Below are 20746 nucleotides of genomic sequence, written 5' to 3'. Positions count from 1 at the left end.
TCACTGCTCACCCTCACCGCTCACCACCACCACTCAACCTCACTCTCACCCACCACTCACGCTCACCCTCACCACTCAACCCTCACTAATCACCACTCACAACCGCCACTCACCCTCCCCACTCACCCTCACCACTCACCCTAACCACTCACCACTCGCCCTCACTACTCACCACTCATTCTCACCAATCACACCCTCAACAATCACCACTCCCCCTCACCACTCACGCTCACCACTCACCCTCACCACTCACCCTCACCACTCACAACCGCCACTCACCCTCACCACTCACCCTCACAACAACCACTCACCCTCACCGCTCACCACTCACCCTCACCACTCACCCTCACCACTCACCCTCACCACTCACCCTCACCACTCACCACTCATCCTCACCAATCACCAATCACCACTCACCCTCACTGCTCACCCTCACCGCTCACCATTCACTCTCACCACTCACCCTCACCACTCACGTTCACCCTCACCCCTCACTAATCACTACTCACAACTGCCACTCACCCTCACCACTCACTCTCAACACTCACCCTCACCACTCACCCTCACCACTCCTCCTCACGATTCACCACTCATCCTCACCAATCACACCCTCAACAATCACCACTCACCCTCACCACTCACGCTCACCACTCACCCTCACCACTCACCCTCACCACTCACGCTCACCCCTCACCACTCACCCTCACCACTCACTAATCACCACTCACAACCGTCACTCACCCTCACCACTCACTCTCACCACTCACCCTCACAACAACCACTCACCCTCACCGCTCACCACTCACCTTTACTACTCACCACTCACCACTCATCCTCACCAATCACACCCTCACCAATCACCACTCGCCCTCACTGCTCACCCTCACCGCTCACCACTCACCCTCACCACTCAACCTCACCACTCATGCTCACCATCACCACTCACCCCTCACTAATCACCACTCACAACCGCCACTCACCCTCCACACTCACCCTCACCACTCACCCTCACTACTCACCACTCATCCTCACCAATCACACCCTCACCAATCACCACTCACCCTCACCACTTACCACTCACCACTCACTACTCACCACTCACCATCACCACTCACCCTCACCACTCACCCTCACAACAACCACTCACCCTCACCGCTCACCACTCACCCTCACCACTCACCCTCACCACTCACCAATCACACCCTCACCAATCACCACTCACACTCACCCTCACTGCTCACCCTCACCGCTCACCACCACCACTCAACCTCACTCTCACCCACCACTCACGCTCACCCTCACCACTCACCCCTCACTAATCACCACTCACAACCGCCACTCACCCTCCCCACTCACCCTCACCCTCACTACTCACCACTCATCCTCACCAATCACACCCTCACCAATCACACCCTCACCAATCACCACTCGCCCTCACCACTTACCACTCACCCTCACCACTCACTACTCACCCTCACCACTCACCATTCACCCTCACCACTCTCCCTCACCACTCTCCCTCACCACTCTCCCTCACCACTCTCCCTCCCCACTCACCCTCACCACTCCCCACTCTCCCTCACCACTCACCACTCACTCTCACCATTCACCCTCACCATTCAGCCTCACCACTCACCCTCACCACTCACCCTCACCACTCACCACTCACCGTCACAACCACCACTCACCCTCACCACTCACCCTCACCACTCAACCTCACCCTCACTACTCACCATTCATCCTCACCAATCACCACTGACCAATCACCACTCACCACTCTCCACTAACCCTCACCACTCAACCTCACCACTCACCCTCAAAACTAACCACTCTCTCACCACTCACCCTCACCACTCACCCTCACCACTCACCCTCACCACTCACCCTCACCACTCACTAATCACCACTCACCCTCACCACTCACCCTCACCACTCACCCTCACCGCTCACCACTCACCCTCACCACTCACCCTCACCACTCACCCTCACCACTCACCCTCACCACTCACCCTCACTACTCACCCTGACCACTCACCACTCATCCTCACCAATCACCACTCACCCTCACTGCTCACCCTCACCGCTCACCATTCACCCTCACCACTCACCCTCACCACTCACGTTCACCCTCACCACTCACCCCTCACTAATCACTACTCACAACTGCCACTCACCCTCACCACTCACTCTCAACACTCACCCTCACCACTCACCCTCACGACTCACCACTCGTCCTCACCAATCACACCCTCAACAATCACCACTCACCCTCACCACTCACGCTCACCACTCACCCTCACCACTCACGCTCACCCCTCACCACTCACCCTCACCACTCACTAATCACCACTCACAACCGTCACTCACTCTCACCACTCACCCTCACAACAACCACTCACCCTCACCGCTCACCACTCACCCTTACTACTCACCACTCACCACTCATCCTCACCAATCACACCCTCACCAATCACCACTCGCCCTCACTGCTCACCCTCACCGCTCACCACTCACCCTTACTACTCACCACTCACCACTCATCCTCACCAATCACACCCTCGCCAATCAGCACTCACCCTCACCACTTACCACTCACCCTCACCACTCACAATCACCACTCACCCTCACCACTCGCCCTCACAACAACCACTCACCCTCACCACTCACCCTCACCACTCACCAATCACACCCTCACCACTCACTCTCACTGCTCACCCTCACCGCTCACCACCACCACTCAACCTCACTCTCACCCACCACTCACGCTCACCCTCACCACTCACCCCTCACTAATCACCACTCACAACCGCCACTCACCCTCCCCACTCACCCTCACTACTCACCACTCATCCTCACCAATCACACCCTCACCAATCACCACTCGCCCTCACCACTTACCACTCACCCTCACTACTCACCCTCACCACTCACCATTCACCCTCACCACTCTCCCTCACCACTCTCCCTCATCACTCTCCCTCATCACTCTCCCTCACCACTCTCCCTCACCACTCTCTCTCACCACTCACCACTCACTCTCACCATTCACCCTCACCATTCAGCCTCACCCTCACCACTCACCACTCACCGTCACAACCACCACTCACCCTCACCACTCACCCTCACCACTCAACCTCACCCTCACTACTCACCATTCATCCTCACCAATCACCACTGACCAATCACCACTCACCACTCTCCACTAACCCTCACCGCTCAACCTCACCACTCACCCTCAAAACTAACCACTCACTCACCCTCACCACTCACCCTCACCACTCACCCTCACCCTCACCACTCACCCTCACCACTCACCCTCACCACTCACTAATCACCACTCACAACTGCCACTCACCCTCACCACTCACCCTCACCCTCACCACTCACCCTCACCACTCACCCTCACCACTCACTAATCACCACTCACAACTGCCACTCACCCTCACCACTCACCCTCACCACTCACCCTCACCACTCACCCCTCACCACTCACCCTCACCACTCACCCTGACCACTCACCACTCATCCTCACCGCTCACCCCTCACCACTCACCCTCACCCTCACCACTCACCATTCACCCTCACCACTCTCCCTCACCACTCTCCCTCATCACTCTCCCTCACCTCTCCCTCACCACTCTCCCTTCTCACTCACCCTCACCACTCCCCACTCTCCCTCACCACTCACCACTCACTCTCACCATTCACCCTCACCATTCAGCCTCACCACTCACCCTCACCACTCACCCTCACCACTCAACCTCACCCTCACTACTCACCATTCATCTTCACCAATCACCACTGACCAATCACCACTCACCACTCTCCACTAACCCTCACCGCTCAACCTCACCACTCACCCTCAAAACTAACCACTCACTCACCCTCACCACTCACCCTCACCACTCACCCTCACCCTCACCACTCACCCTCACCACTCACTAATCACCACTCACAACTGCCACTCACCCTCACCCTCACCACTCACCCTCACCACTCACCCTCACCACTCACTAATCACCACTCACAACTGCCACTCACCCTCACCACTCACCCTCACCACTCACCCTCACCACTCACCCCTCACCACTCACCCTCACCACTCACCCTGACCACTCACCACTCACCCTCACCGCTCACCCCTCACCACTCACCCTCACCCTCACCACTCACCATTCACCCTCACCACTCTCCCTCACCACTCTCCCTCACCACTCTCCCTCATCACTCTCCCTCACCACTCTCCCTCACCACTCTCCCTCCCCACTCACCCTCACCACTCCCCACTCTCCCTCACCACTCACCAGAGGTGTGGACTCGAGTCATGTGACTTGGACTCGAGTCAGACTCGAGTCATGAATTTGATGACTTGCGACTCGACTTGGACTTGCATAACAATGACTTTGTCCCACCTATGAGATGTGGACTCGAGTCATGTGACTTGGACTCGAGTCAGACTCGAGTCATGAATTTGATGACTTGCGACTCGACTTGGACTTGCATAACAATGACTTTGTCCCACCTCTGCCACTCACCACTCACTCTCACCATTCACCCTCACCATTCAGCCTCACCACTCACCCTCACCACTCACCCTCACCACTCACCGTCACAACCACCACTCACCCTCACCACTCACCCTCACCACTCAACCTCACCCTCACTACTCACCATTCATCCTCACCAATCACCACTGACCAATCACCACTCACCACTCTCCAATAACCCTCACCACTCAACCTCACCACTCACCCTCAAAACTAACCACTCTCTCACCACTCACCCTCACCACTCACCCTCACCACTCACCACTCACCCTCACCCTCACCACTCACCTTCACCACTCACCCTCACCACTCACTAATCACCACTCACAACCGCCACTCACCCTCACCACTCACCCTCACCACTCACCGCTCACCACTCACCCTCACCACTCACCACTCACCCTCACCACTCACCCTCACCACTCACCCTCACCACTCACCCTCACCACTCACCCTGACCACTCACCACTCATCCTCACCAACCACCAATCACCACTCACCCTCACTGCTCACCCTCACCGCTCACCACTCACCCTCACCACTCACCCTCACCACTCACCACTCATGCTCACCCTCACCACTCACCCCTCACTAATCACCACTCACAACTGCCACTCACCACTCACCCTCAACACTCACCCTCACCACTCACCCTCACCACTCACCCTCACCACTCACCCTCACCACTCACCCTCACCACTCACCCTCACCACTCACTAATCACCACTCACAACTGCCACTCACCCTCACCACTCACCCTCACCACTCACCCTCAAAACTAACCACTCTCTCACCACTCACTCTCACCACTCACCCTCACCACTCACCCTCACCCTCACCACTCACCCTCACCACTCACCCTCACCACTCACTAATCACCACTCACAACCGCCACTCACCCTCACCACTCACCCTCACTGCTCACCACTCACCCTCACCCTCACCACTCACCCTCACCACTCACCCTGACCACTCATCACTCACCCTCACCGCTCACCCCTCACCACTCACCACCCTCACCACTCACCATTCACCCTCACCACGCTCCCTTACCACTCTCCCTCATCACTCTCCCTCACCACTCTCCCTCACCACTCTCCCTCCCCACTCACCCTCACCACTCCCCACTCTCCCTCACCACTCACCACTCACTCTTACCATTCACCCTCACCATTCAGCCTCACCACTCACCCTCACCACTCACCCTCACCACTCACCATGCACCGTCACAACCACCACTCACCCTCACCACTCACCCTCACCACTCACCCTCACCACTCAACCTCACCCTCACTACTCACCATTCATCCTCACCAATCACCACTGACCAATCACCACTCACCACTCTCCACTAACCCTCACCACTCAACCTCACCACTCACCCTCAAAACTAACCACTCTCTCACCACTCACCCTCACCACTCACCACTCACCCTCACCACTCACCCTCACCACTCACTAATCACCACTCACAACCGCCACTCACCCTCACCACTCACCCTCACCACTCACCCTCACCGCTCACCACTCACCCTCACCACTCACCCTCACCACTCACCCTCACCACTCACACTCACCCTGACCACTCACCCTGACCACTCACCACTCATCCTCACCAACCACCAATCACCACTCACCCTCACTGCTCACCCTCACCGCTCACCACTCACCCTCACCACTCACCCTCACCACTCACCACTCATGCTCACCACTCACCCCTCACTAATCACCACTCACAACTGCCACTCACCCTCACCACTCACCCTCAACACTCACCCTCACCACTCACCCTCACCACTCATCCTCACCAATCACACCCTCAACAATCACCACTCACCCTCACCACTCACGCTCACCACTCACCCTCACCACTCACGCTCACCCTCACCACTCACCACTCACGCTCACCACTCACTAATCACCACTCACAACCGTCACTCACCCTCACCACTCACCCTCACCACTCACCCTCACCACTCACCCTCACAACAACCACTCACGCTCACCACTCACCCTCACTACTCACCCTCACCACTCACCACTCATCCTCACCAATCACACCCTCACCAATCACTACTCACCCTCACTGCTCACCCTCACCGCTCACCACTCACCCTCACCACTCAACCTCACCCTCACCACTCACGCTCACCCTCACCACTCACCCCTCACTAATCACCACTCACAACTGCCACTCACCCTCCACACTCACCCTCACCACTCAGCCTCACTACTCACCACTCATCCTCACCAATCACACCCTCACCAATCACCACTCACCCTCACCACTTACCACTCACCCTCACCACTCACTACTCACCCTCACCATTCACCCTCACCATTCACCCTCACGACTCTCCCTCACCACTCTCCCTCACCACTCTACCTCACCACTCTACCTCACCACTCTCCCTCACCACTCACCCTCACTACTCACCCTAACCACTCACCCTCAACACTCACCCTCACTGCTCACCACTCACCCTCACCACTCACCCTGACCACTCACCACTCATCCTCACCAATCACACCCTCACCAATCACCAATCACCACTCACCCTCACTGCTCACCCTCACTGCTCACCCTCACCGCTCACCCTCACCACTCACCACTCACCCTCACCACTCACCACTCACGCTCACACTCACCCCTCACTAATCACCCCTCACAACCGCCACTCACCCTCACCACTCACCCTAACCACTCACCACTCGCCCTCACTACTCACCACTCATTCTCACCAATCACACCCTCAACAATCACCACTCACCCTCACCACTCACGCTCACCACTCACCCTCACCACTCACCACTCATGCTCACCACTCACCCTCACCACTCACTAATCACCACTCACAACCGTCACCCTCACCACTCACTCTCACCACTCACCCTCACAACAACCACTCACCCTCACTGCTCACCACTCACCCTCACCACTCACCCTCACCACTCACCAATCACACCCTCACCAATCACCACTCACCCTCACCGCTCACCACTCACCCTCACCACTCACCCTCACCACTCAACCTCACCCTCACCGCTCACGCTCACCCTCACCACTCACCCCTCACTAATCACTACTCATCCTCACCAATCACACCCTCACCACTCACTACTCACCCTCACCATTCACCCTCACCACTCTCCCTCACCACTTTCCCTCACCACTTTCCCTCACCACTCTCCCTCACCACTCACCCTCACCACTCACCTTCACCACTCACCACTCATCCTCACCAATCACACCCTCACCAATCAACACTCACCCTCACTGCTCACCCTCACCACTCACCCTTACCACTCACCCTGATCACTCACCACTCATCCTCACCAATCACACCCTCACCAATCACCACTCACCCTCACTACTCACCCTCACTGCTCACCCTCACCACTCACGCTCACCCTCACCACCCACCCCTCACCACTCACCCTCACAACAACCAATCACCGTCACTACTCACCCTCACCACTCATCCTCACCAATCACACCCTCACCAATCACCACTCACCCTCACTGCTCACCCTCACCGCTCACCACTCACCCTCACCACTCACCCTCACCACTCACTAATCACCACTCACAACCGCCACTCACCCTCACCACTCACCCTCACCGCTCACCACTCACCCTCACCACTCACCCTCACCACTCACCCTCACCACTCACACTCACCCTGACCACTCACCCTGACCACTCACCACTCATCCTCACCAACCACCAATCACCACTCACCCTCACTGCTCACCCTCACCGCTCACCACTCACTCTCACCACTCACCCTCACCACTCACCACTCATGCTCACCCTCACCACTCACCCCTCACTAATCACCACTCACAACTGCCACTCACCCTCACCACTCACCCTCAACACTCACCCTCACCACTCACCCTCACCACTCATCCTCACCAATCACACCCTCAACAATCACCACTCACCCTCACCACTCACGCTCACCACTCACCCTCACCACTCACGCTCACCCTCACCACTCACCACTCACGCTCACCACTCACTAATCACCACTCACAACCGTCACTCACCCTCACCACTCACCCTCACCACTCACCCTCACCACTCACCCTCACAACAACCACTCACGCTCACCACTCACCCTCACTACTCACCCTCACCACTCACCACTCATCCTCACCAATCACACCCTCACCAATCACTACTCACCCTCACTGCTCACCCTCACTGCTCACCCTCACCGCTCACCACTCACCCTCACCACTCAACCTCACCCTCACCACTCACGCTCACCCTCACCACTCACCCCTCACTAATCACCACTCACAACTGCCACTCACCCTCCACACTCACCCTCACCACTCAGCCTCACTACTCACCACTCATCCTCACCAATCACACCCTCACCAATCACCACTCACCCTCACCACTTACCACTCACCCTCACCACTCACTACTCACCCTCACCATTCACCCTCACCATTCACCCTCACGACTCTCCCTCACCACTCTCCCTCACCACTCTACCTCACCACTCTCCCTCACCACTCACCCTCACTACTCACCCTAACCACTCACCCTCAACACTCACCCTCACTGCTCACCACTCACCCTCACCACTCACCCTGACCACTCACCACTCATCCTCACCAATCACACCCTCACCAATCACCAATCACCACTCACCCTCACTGCTCACCCTCACTGCTCACCCTCACCGCTCACCCTCACCACTCACCCTCACCACTCACCACTCACGCTCACACTCACCCCTCACTAATCACCCCTCACAACCGCCACTCACCCTCCCCACTCACCCTCACTACTCACCACTCATTCTCACCAATCACACCCTCAACAATCACCACTCACCCTCACCACTCACGCTCACCACTCACCCTCACCACTCACCACTCATGCTCACCACTCACCCTCACCACTCACTAATCACCACTCACAACCGTCACCCTCACCACTCACTCTCACCACTCACCCTCACAACAACCACTCACCCTCACTGCTCACCACTCACCCTCACCACTCACCCTCACCACTCACCAATCACACCCTCACCAATCACCACTCACCCTCACCGCTCACCACTCACCCTCACCACTCACCCTCACCACTCAACCTCACCCTCACCGCTCACGCTCACCCTCACCACTCACCCCTCACTAATCACTACTCATCCTCACCAATCACACCCTCACCACTCACTACTCACCCTCACCATTCACCCTCACCACTCTCCCTCACCACTTTCCCTCACCACTTTCCCTCACCACTCTCCCTCACCACTCACCCTCACCACTCACCCTCACCACTCACCACTCATCCTCACCAATCACACCCTCACCAATCAACACTCACCCTCACTGCTCACCCTCACCACTCACCCTCACCACTCACCCTGATCACTCACCACTCATCCTCACCAATCACACCCTCACCAATCACCACTCACCCTCACTACTCACCCTCACTGCTCACCCTCACCACTCACGCTCACCCTCACCACTCACCCCTCACCACTCACCCTCACAACAACCAATCACCGTCACTACTCACCCTCACCACTCATCCTCACCAATCACACCCTCACCAATCACCACTCACCCTCACTGCTCACCCTCACCGCTCACCACTCACCCTCACCACTCAACACTCATGCTCACCCTCACCACTCACCCCTCACTAATCACCACTCACAACCACCACTTACCCTCCCCACTCACCCTCACTACTCACCACTCATCCTCACCAATCACACCCTCACCAATCACCACTCACCCTCACCACTTACCACTCACCCTCACCACTCACCCTCACCATTCACCCTCACCACTCTCCCTCACCACTCTCCCTCACCACTCTCCCTCACCACTCACCCTCACCACTCACCCTCACTACTCACCCTAACCACTCACCACTCACCCTCAACACTCACCCTCACCACCACCACTCACCCTATTCCCGTTTTAAAAACTTACTTACGTGTCGCCAAGTATGCTTAACATTTAGAACAGACACACACATTCACTAATTTAGCTTTTGACATTTAACAAACAAAACCTCAGCTTGTACTACTGTTATCATAGCAGGTACCACCACCACAGTGATGGTGAGTGGTGAGGGTAAGTGGTGAGCGGTGAGGGAGAGTGTTGAGGGTGAGTGGTGATGGTGAGTGAGGGAGAGTGATGAGGGAGAGTGGTGAGGGTGTATATATTTTCCTATGATGACAGCAGTACATGCTGACGTTTTGTATGTTAAATGTAAAAGCTAAATGTGTGAATGTGTGTGTCTGTTGGAAATGTTAAGCAAACTTGGCGACACGCAGTTTGTTAAAAAGGGAATATGGCGATTCTAAAGTAATCTACAACCCTCGATGATTCCTTTGCGCGATTGCAAAGAATCGCTTCTTTTCGCGCTTGGGCTACATTTTTAATTACAGAGTTTTATTTTCATTGGTATGTTATGTTTTAAAGTTTTCAGGAGTTTTTAATTATATTTTTGCCCTGGTCAACGCCGGATATTTCCCATTCGTAGCAGTTTATATCAACTCTATAACCAACTTATATTAAACGGGAATAAGCCGATTCTAAAGGAGTTGACAACCTTCGATTCCTTTGCGGGATTCAGAGAATTGATTCTTGGCGCGGTCGGTTTTACATTTTAAATTACACAGTTGTATTTTCATTGGTATGTTATGTTTTAAAGTTTTCAGAAGATTTTAAATGTATTTTTCCCCCGGGCAACGCTGGGTATATCGAGTTTATAGCACAAAGTCTTCGCCTGACAAGTGTGGGGTGTCGAGGCCTAGTACCGTGCAGAGCCTCCGGCCTCGCCTAGATTGCCCACCCGGCAGAGGCTGGGTGCTGGGGCCGCTACCCCCCCCCCCCCGCGCTACAATAATACTGTCTAATCGCTATAATTTTATTATCTACCGACCCTATAATAGTAATTGCACACATTGGGGTGGGGGGGGAATGAAGAGGACGTGAAACTTTGATGAATTTACCTCAGCGTCGCGTGTTAATGCGTGTGCATATTTTTAACGGGAATTAAAAATGGCGTCCACCCCGCAGCAACAGCGTTGCTGCCCGTTGCCAGGGGCAACCGCCCGTTGCCAGGGGCCAACCGCCCGTTGCCAGGGGCAACCGCCTTCGCACATGCGCAACGGCGTTCTTCGTCATCTGCCGGTCGGCAATTGTAAATAAATAAATAAAGAGGTATCGCACTAAATCGATAATCGGTCCGATTTAAAGTTTAGAGACCAAAAATCGGAAATGCCTATGTTCACCGCGGGGCCGGGGGCGTGCCCAACGGCAAAATTTAATCTCGGCGATCCCCATGGTCCGAGAGCCAAATCCCCCGCGAGCGAGCGTACGCAGACGGACAGACAGACGGACAGACAGACGGACAGACAGACGGATAGACAGACGGACAGACAGACGGACAGACAGACGGACAGACAGACGGACAGACAGACGGACAGACAGACAGACAAAAAATGAATTATATAGGTTAGATTGCTGCTTTGCCCCAGCCGCAGAGTATGTTGCACGTAATTTAAGTTATTTGAAATGGTTTGGCATTCAAAGTGATTTTTGCTGAAAAAATTTATATAAGTGTTCATCACCTGCTCGTGCCTAATGGTGTCTTTTTCGGGAAGCGCGTCTAATTACGTGTGGCGTGTCCTCAGGAGATAACCCGGCTAGGAGCACTCACAGTAAAGGCCCTGCCAAGAAGAAGCAGAGAGAGGCTCTGACGGACACAAGTGGCTCCGACAGCAGGCCTGTAGCCAAAACACAGGTTCCAGTGGGCAAGCACAGCAAGGGTTCCAGAGGGAACCTCAAGATTAGTGGAACAACACGCGGCAAGGGGCTTCGAAAGAGTGGTGGTCGGGAGCCGCTGCCCAGCCATCTGCGTGACCTGCATCAAGCTGCCCTTGAGGAGCCCAAGTCTCCCCTCCACAATTATGGTATCATCACACTTGACCCACTACCTATCGAATGATTTCCTCTTAAGTTCATTGTAGCATAGGCTGCCATATAATGATGTATTGATTCATTACTATTTTGATCAATTCTTGCATGAAAGGATCACTGATGCAGTCAGTGTAATAAAATTTGAATGGAATGTATTATTGACAAATGTAATGCAGACAATACAACTGAGCCATAACTACTGGTGATCTGGATTAAAATCTACAAAATCGTGTCCAAGTCGCCCCCGATTAACAGGATAGATGCATTCTAGAAAATGTTTGTGTAAGGAGAAATTGGGTTAATCAAACACTCATTTCCCGAAATAAATAATAAAAATTAGTGGGTGCGTTCCAAGCCCTCAACTCGATCGACAATTGTATCATTCTCATTATGACTATTTTGGTTAATGCTTTTTATTGTTGCCTTTTATGTATGTATTCTGCATGAATAACATTTAAACGAAAATAAATAATGGTGAAGGTAACCTAAAGTAAAGAATGCGCACGTGAGCTGTGGTGGGTGGAGTGGAGAGAAAGAGAAATTGTAAGAATAGAAAATCGTTAAGTGCAGAATTTTTATTTTTTACACTTTTGTACATAAATAACACATTTAGAATGTTTTTAATCTGTAATCATAATTAAACTTTTTGTCATGTAAACAAGGAAAAAGATTAGTACACTCACCAGCAGAATGATGAACGAATGCTTGCGGTGATGGGTGGAGTAGAGGAGGGTATCACCACCACACTTCCAACGCTTACCACGCATTACGAATACAGCAAGCCCTCTCTAACCACGGGGGCTAGGTTCCTGGAGAAGGCAAATCCGCAGTCGGTAAATTTCAGGGCCTCTGGAAACATTGGGGACTCAGACTCATCATAGCTTAACTAAGTTGCCTGTTTATTAACTAAACAATGAGTAACTACAGTATATTACACAATAAAACAATGAAACATAAACATTACGTTACATTTACATACCTTGAATATTAACGATGACGATGAGATGATGGGGGAAGGGCTGGTTAGAAGGAGGGGGCTCAGCCCATCCCTCGCCTTCTTCCTCCGAGGCACAGACGCGACGTTCTCAGCTTCACCACTCGCTGCACGCTTCGAGTCCATGATTAAGGGAAAAATGTACTCTTTCTCGGAATCGCAGGAAAAAATAAAATGACGTTATCGGTATAATCTTCTTTAATAACGTCACGCAATACAATGATATCATGCTGTGATGCAGTGACGTAATACCTACGTCACGTGGCTTCCTTAACACCTTGATTACCCGTGGATATTCAAATTTCCAGGCTGTGGTTGGTAAATTGGCATATAAAAAATACACCGTGTATACATCAAACTGTGGTTGTTAAGTCCGCTGTTGGCGAGGGATTCTATACACTAAAGTAAGTTCCCGGGTTGCGGAAGACCTGACTTACGGAATTCGGACCTGAGGCAAATTCTCCCATAAATCATGTAAAAAAAATTCAATATGCAAAAATGTTTTCTTTAGTTACTTAAGCGCAAGTAGTGCAGCATTATGAGGTCACGGATAAATGCCGCAACCTATTTTTAAGTGTATGTCATTAGTTTTTTACTGTATGTACTTTATTTCACACACTTCAATTGCGTATGGTCTCAGCCAACAGCAATCGAAGTGTGTGGTTTTACTTTACTTTACTGAGTGTTAACATCCCCAGTTATTTTTTAACAGTACTCTCTTCATTGTTCAGCCAGCATTGGTATAAACATGGGCATTTTCGTTATTTTGTCTATCATGTGTATCAGGCCTCCCCTCCCCCTCTCTGTCCATTGTGTTGGCGTGTGCAGCAGCAACCGCGTCCAAGCCGTCGTCCATTTTTTTCCCCCCCTCCCCCTCCCGATGCGTTGTACTTAGCACTCCGTGCTGTCTTTGAGCCCCGCCCCCCTCCCTCCAGATACGTTCCATTCATTGGCTACCACATTCTGATGAGCTCCCCCCCCCCTCTCCTCCCCCCTTCAACTTGCTTATAAGGGATTACATCTTGAATCATTGCCTCACTTGATGCAGCTAATTCGGCTGTGACGGTCCCACCTGATGACGGAGACTTGTGTTGCCTCCGAAACGTCGTGATTTTTGTTTTATTTTATTTTATTTTCATTAATTTTGATGTTTTACCTACGTGACTTTACCGAAAAAACCTAAGAATATGAATCCTTGCAGTCACGAAAGCTTCAAATCTAGAATTTTTTCTCTTACATCACACGGGTCTACCCCGTACTATATACTACCATAGACAACCCCAACATTAAATTATATACTGTATTACTATGCACACTCTATACCTTCGACTATAATATTACCCTAAGTATTATTCTACCCACCCTACTGTATACCACACTGCTGTATATTCACTATACAATTACGATATTGTATATTACCTTATACATTGTATTAAACATTACAATTTTATACTATTTATACAATCTGCTATACACTGTACCATTGACCGTCGCATGAAAGATACTAAGAGGAAGCAACGAAATATGTCAATGGGCATAATATCACTTTGAAACCTCCCGCCCACCTACGCATTTTCCATAAATATGCTAAATTTCTCTTGATATGCAAATTATTTTGTCAAGGCGCTCTTCTTCCCCCCTCCAACCCAGCTTAAATATACGCTCCAAGCTTGGTGGTGTTTCATTCTTCACCTGAGGACGGCTGCTTGCGTTGTAGCCGAAACGTCGTGAGAATTATTTTATTACGTTTTATTTGTATTATTTTATTATTTTCCTTCTACGTGACTTTACCGAAAGAACCAAGAAGATGAATCCCTGCAGTCACGAAAGCTTTAAATCGAAATTTAACTGCTATTTAGTGGTATGATGTTATAGGATAGAGTCAGTCATTCATGAACTCCATGGGGCCCTGGCTTTAAACACATTTTGGTGTGGTGATACACACCTTTGATCCAGGCAGGTTTGATGGATCCTTGTAGGGATGTCCAGGACGTGAGTGAAAAATTACCCTGCAAGACAGTGATGTGTTGCTAGAGCAAGTCGTGTCGAGCCACTATGAATCATTATTTCTGAATGCATTCTAACAGTTTTAATAACAGTATTCCCTTTCCAACCGCGAGATTTGGGTGTCCACGGATTTACTTCTGTGTACCTGTTTATCGGCCGCGAGAATCTAGGTTTGAGTATACACGAATCACGAGTTGCGCCGAGTCGTGAAATCAAATTGGCGCTGCCACGTAGCATCTGCCATGTTGCCTCAGACTCACGCGAGGGGGCACTTCTGGGTCTGTTGCTACCTAATCCTGTTTCTGCTCCACGTTGCTACCTCTGTGATAGGTCAGATTCACGCTCCGTCTCACAAAATAATTGTACAGCATAACAATTTACTAATTGCGGCTGGGAAATGTGAGTATCAATGGGTAAGCACACAGTTATCACATCATTGCATTTCAACATGACATTGCATTGAGTTAAAGCTTTCGTGACTGCAGGAATTCATACTCTTGGGTCTTTCGGTCAAGTCACGTAAATAAAAAATAATACATCACGACGTTTCGATCGCAACACAAGCAATCGTCTTCAGGTGAAGCAATCGTTTTCACCTGAAGATGATTTTGTTATTGACGCGACTTGACCGAAAGACCCAAGAGTATGACATTGCATTGCGTGACATCATTGTTACAAATTTCACGGCGCTGTGACGATGCTTAGCTGATCAGCTGCCCATCTGTTTTTTTGTACAGTACTGTACAGTACACAATCATTGTGCTCTTCATCATGGACCCGAAGTGTGTAGCAAGTGAAGGTGATAGTGTCGGGTCTGTGGCCTGGAGTAAGAGGGGGGGGGGGGCCTGAGCACCACCTCTTTTTAACCACCCCTTCCCCCATCATCTCATTGTCATCATTAATATTCAAGGGTTGTAAAGTGAATGTATTTTTATTATGTCATTGTGTAATGTACTGTATTTTACTCGGTGTTTAGTTAATAAATAGGCAACTTAGTTAAGCTGTGACGAGTCTGACCGAGGCTCTGGTTGACCTAACCCAGGGGTCGGGAACCTTTTTGACTGGGAGAGCCATAAAAGCCAAATATTTCTAAATAAATTTCATTGAGAGCCATATAGTATTTTTTACGTATAATAAATTAAATATGTCTTTTAATGCGACTTCTGGTGCTGCATGGTTTTGCTGATGGCCTTGTAGTCTGGTTCATACGTGGAGAGGTTGAGCTTCATGCAGGCGTTGAGGCTTCCATCAGTTAAACGTGAGCGTAGGTTGGTCTTAATGTTCCTCATATGCGAGAATGACTGCTCACATGCATATGTAGAGCCAAACATGGTCAATTCGGCAATACTCACACGCTGCATTGTGTGGTATGTCACAGGAAGCTCGTTCCAAGTTTTAAGAATCCGCTGGTCTTCAGGTTGAAGATTTTTTATTTCTGTCCACTTGTGTTCCCTCGCCAGCTCTGCTCGCTGTCGCGCAAGACTTTCCAACTCTCGATTAAGTGACTTGAACTTACTCATCCACATGTCTGATGCCTTCAGGTCAGCAACTTCCAGCTCAAAGTCTCCGATAGAGACCCCGGGGATGCATGTCAGGTCGACTTTGTCCACTGCACACTCATGTGGATGAGTGATGAACTTGAAAAGACCAGTGCGCGCACGAAATTCTCCAAAACGTGCTTTGAATGACTGCAGGAGATTGGACTAAATCCAGCTAGCTGCTGGAGATCCAGATGTTGAGTGGAGTCACTTGCTAAGCATGCACCTCTAAATTGTCGCAGTCTTTCAAAGTGCAGAAGACGACCTGTTTCAATGTCCCTGAGAAAGACTTCCAGCTTCCTTTCAAATGCAAACACTGCTTGTTGAAGGGATGATATTGTATTTCCAATACCTTGCATTTTCACATTGAGCTGGTTCAGATGGCCAGTTATGTCCACGAGATAGTGAAACTGCAGGAGCCAGTCAGTGTTGTCTAGTTCAGGATGCTTGACGCCTTTCATTTCAAGAAAAGTCCGGATTTCACTCAGGCAAGCTGCAAAACGGCTGAGCACCTTCCCCCTTGACAACCAACGCACGTTGCTGTGTAAAAGCAGACCGGGATAATGATTCCCAACTTCTTCTAACAGAGCTTTAAACTGGCGATCATTTAAAGCTCGGGAAACAATAAAGTTGACCACTCGAATGACCAGCGACATCACCTCACCAAGCTCCTGGCCACACGTCTGAGTGCAAAGCGCCTCCTGGTGCAGGATGCAATGAAAACTTAGGATGGCTCTCTTTTCATGTTCACGGAGAAGCGCTACAAATCCTTTGTTCTTCCCCAACATACAGGGTGCACCATCAGTACAGCCAGAAATAAGTTTATCCATCGGTAGTTTTTTTTTCTTCATCAAACTCCATGAAAGACGTGAATAAATCCTCTCCTCTTGTTGTCCCTTTCATTGGCAAAACAGCCAAGCTTTCCTCACGCAGTGTGTCACCTGCAGCATACCTGGCAATAATACTGAACTGAGATAGATGGCTAACGTCTGTTGACTCATCTAACGCGAGAGAAAAGTATGTCCCGGCGTTTATGTCCTTAATTTGTGTTTCCTCGACTTGATTTGCCATCATGATGCTACGATCGTGAACAGTTCTTGCTGACAGAGGCATGTCTTTTATTCGTTTGATTATCTTGTCTCTATTTGGGAAGTCATCAAACAGTTCATTGGCCACATCAAGCATGAATGTTTTGGAATACTCGCCATCTGTGAATGGCTTTCCATTCCTTATTATTGCCAAAGCACCCGCAAAGCTAGCGGAATTCCCGTCACCTTGCTTGGTCCACACACGTAGTTGCTGAAGACTCGTCTGCACTCTCCACTGTAGCTCTTCGCATGCCTTTTTCCTGCTGTCCCCCGCTGGATATTTCGATGCAAATGAAGCATGGTGCGTATCGAAGTGCTGCTTTATATTTGACCATTTCATCGATGCAATTTTATCATTGCATATTAGGCATACCGCAGATCCTGCTCTCTCCACAAATGCAAATTCCTCTGTCCACGCAGCCTGGAATGCACGGTAATCATCGTCTTTTTTTCTTTTCGCCATCTTTTCCGTTACAAGGGTTGAAGCGGATAAACTAGTTGGCTATCTGATCAAATGGATTTTTTCACCTTTACAATGAACCGTGACATGCTCGCGAGCCATTGATTCCCGACCCGACCCACGGGTCACGGGACCCGTGACCCGTGAAATTTATCTTCAAAACTAATTTCTGTTTACTTTAAAAATGACACAGTATTATTAAGCAATATCACAAGTATTTTAAAATCAGTTCCAAACTTTTTTTTTCAACTCAAAATTGTCTGGGAGCCATATGCCGTCACCGGAAGAGCCATATATGGCTCGCGAGCCATAGGTTCCCGACCGCTGACCTAACCCCTTATTTCCCTTAGGCCCCCTGCACTTTAACAACCGTGAATTTACCAACTGCGAGGGTTTTCAGGAACCTTGTGGTTCGCAAGGGATTACTGTATTATTTATTTGCAGCACCACACTGCATGTACTACCTTTTAAGGCGGACAAATGATTTGTTGATTATGAATCCAGAACGCTTAAATACAAAATTTTGAGAAAATGTGAACTTCTTCCAATTGTCGCCTTTAAGAACAATTCCTGGCTCTTATGCTTCTATGAATTGTTGGGTGAGTCAGCACCAGCTGGAGAGAGAAAGGGAGCTGCTGCGAAGAACGGAGCTGGCAGTGAAAATGAGGTCGGCAGTGAGGAGAGTGGGGCTGGCCCAGGGAGCCAGGCCAAAACGGGAGGCAAGGCCATTCAGTTGGTCGTGTATGAGGATCCGCGCAAGAGAAAGCGACAGAAGGAGAAGCCACAAGTGGCTAAGGAGAATGGCACGAACCAGACCGCAGTAAGATTTCCTTGACTTACCAACACCACCACACGCCGCCCACAACATTTATAACATCATCATACCTCGGTCCTAAAAGTATGGTCATCACTTTCAGTAGTACAATCTTTGTCAAAGCAGTTTTTCTCTCTGTCGACATCATAATAAAATTATCTCCAGCGTTTCTTCCTCCCTTGCTATTATCAGCATTATTTTCATTAGCAGTGGTGAATGTTAAATTCTTATCAATATCAGCTTTATAATCACGACTCTTAGCATCATCATTGGCTGTTCACAGCACCGAACGCTTTACCCTATAAACTTAACTCTTTCCCCATGGATGCTAGAAACATCATTATCATCAGCAGCATATAGTTTATTCAGTGTCAACAGCATCACCGTAGCATACTTTCCTATAAGAGCAGCGTCATTGCTTCTTATGTTGAATTCCCATCCACAGATAAAGATGTCATGGTCAAAGCAAGTGGTGCCACCACACCTCACAAATACTTTCTACCATTTTATAGTTCCCACAGGTGCTGCAAAGTCGACATAACCTCCCAATATCTGTCATCACAGTATTCTCAGTATCTTACCATCTGTTTTTAGTTTTTCTCCTTGGTCGCCTTCTTTTAGTCCTGTGGTGGCTGTTCCCTATAGCAGGTAGCTTTGTTGACCTTGTGCAAATCCTCCAACACGCTTTTGCCTCCTTTCAGCATTTCAGTAGAAATTCCTCGTTACCATTGACTATAACCATCAACAACACTGACAAGCTGGCAGTCATTTTTATCAGCACACCTCACCTCCATCTCCAACAACATGACAACCACAATCAATAGAATCCTATTTATCGTAACCTACCCTTCTCTCCATCAACATCACCATCAGTGTCGTCATAATTATTCTGCATGTGATCAGTTCTTTGGATTTATGGTGTGCGAATCTGTGTGTGTACCATGCTGCAGGAGGTGGCCAATGTACCCAGCAGTGACCAAGAGACTGGGTTCAGCATTGAAAAGGTCTGATGTCACTCACTCTAACCTTACACGACTGTGAAGCTGTTGTTGTAAGAAAGTTTCCGTTGCTGGCGTTAACCAAAAACATGTTTGTTTAGTCACATATCCAAGGCAGGTACCAGTAATATGGGAATCCAGTTTGTTTCTCTTGGAAAGCACATAACTGCTTCGTAACATCTACATGTGCCAATGTGTTTTTTGAGTTGCTCATTGAGACCCGTTTTATGCATTAAGCAGCGTATAGATGATGATAGTCAACAAAACTAAATTTTCACGTGTAATCAGATTATCACTATTTCGCATATACTGGTTGCTTATAAATG

At 50.3% G+C, this 20746-nt stretch overlaps 1 protein-coding gene across 2 annotated transcripts in view; it reads left to right on the top strand.

Annotated features, from left to right (window-relative positions):
• Positions 1-20746, top strand: part of FSAF1 (40S small subunit processome assembly factor 1) — a 47936-nt gene that overhangs the window by 15669 nt on the left and 11521 nt on the right. For both annotated transcript variants that reach the window (XM_078858045.1, XM_078858046.1), the window contains exons 2-4: positions 12236-12514; positions 19217-19428; positions 20373-20426. In XM_078858045.1, the coding sequence (XP_078714171.1) occupies positions 12236-12514; positions 19217-19428; positions 20373-20426 (545 nt within the window). The remainder of the gene's footprint in view (positions 1-12235; positions 12515-19216; positions 19429-20372; positions 20427-20746) is intronic.

The sequence above is a fragment of the Lampetra fluviatilis genome, chromosome 7 (assembly GCF_964198595.1).
Source record: "Lampetra fluviatilis chromosome 7, kcLamFluv1.1, whole genome shotgun sequence".
Classification (NCBI taxonomy): domain Eukaryota; kingdom Metazoa; phylum Chordata; class Hyperoartia; order Petromyzontiformes; family Petromyzontidae; genus Lampetra; species Lampetra fluviatilis.
This window is presented reverse-complemented; position numbering and strand designations above follow the sequence as displayed.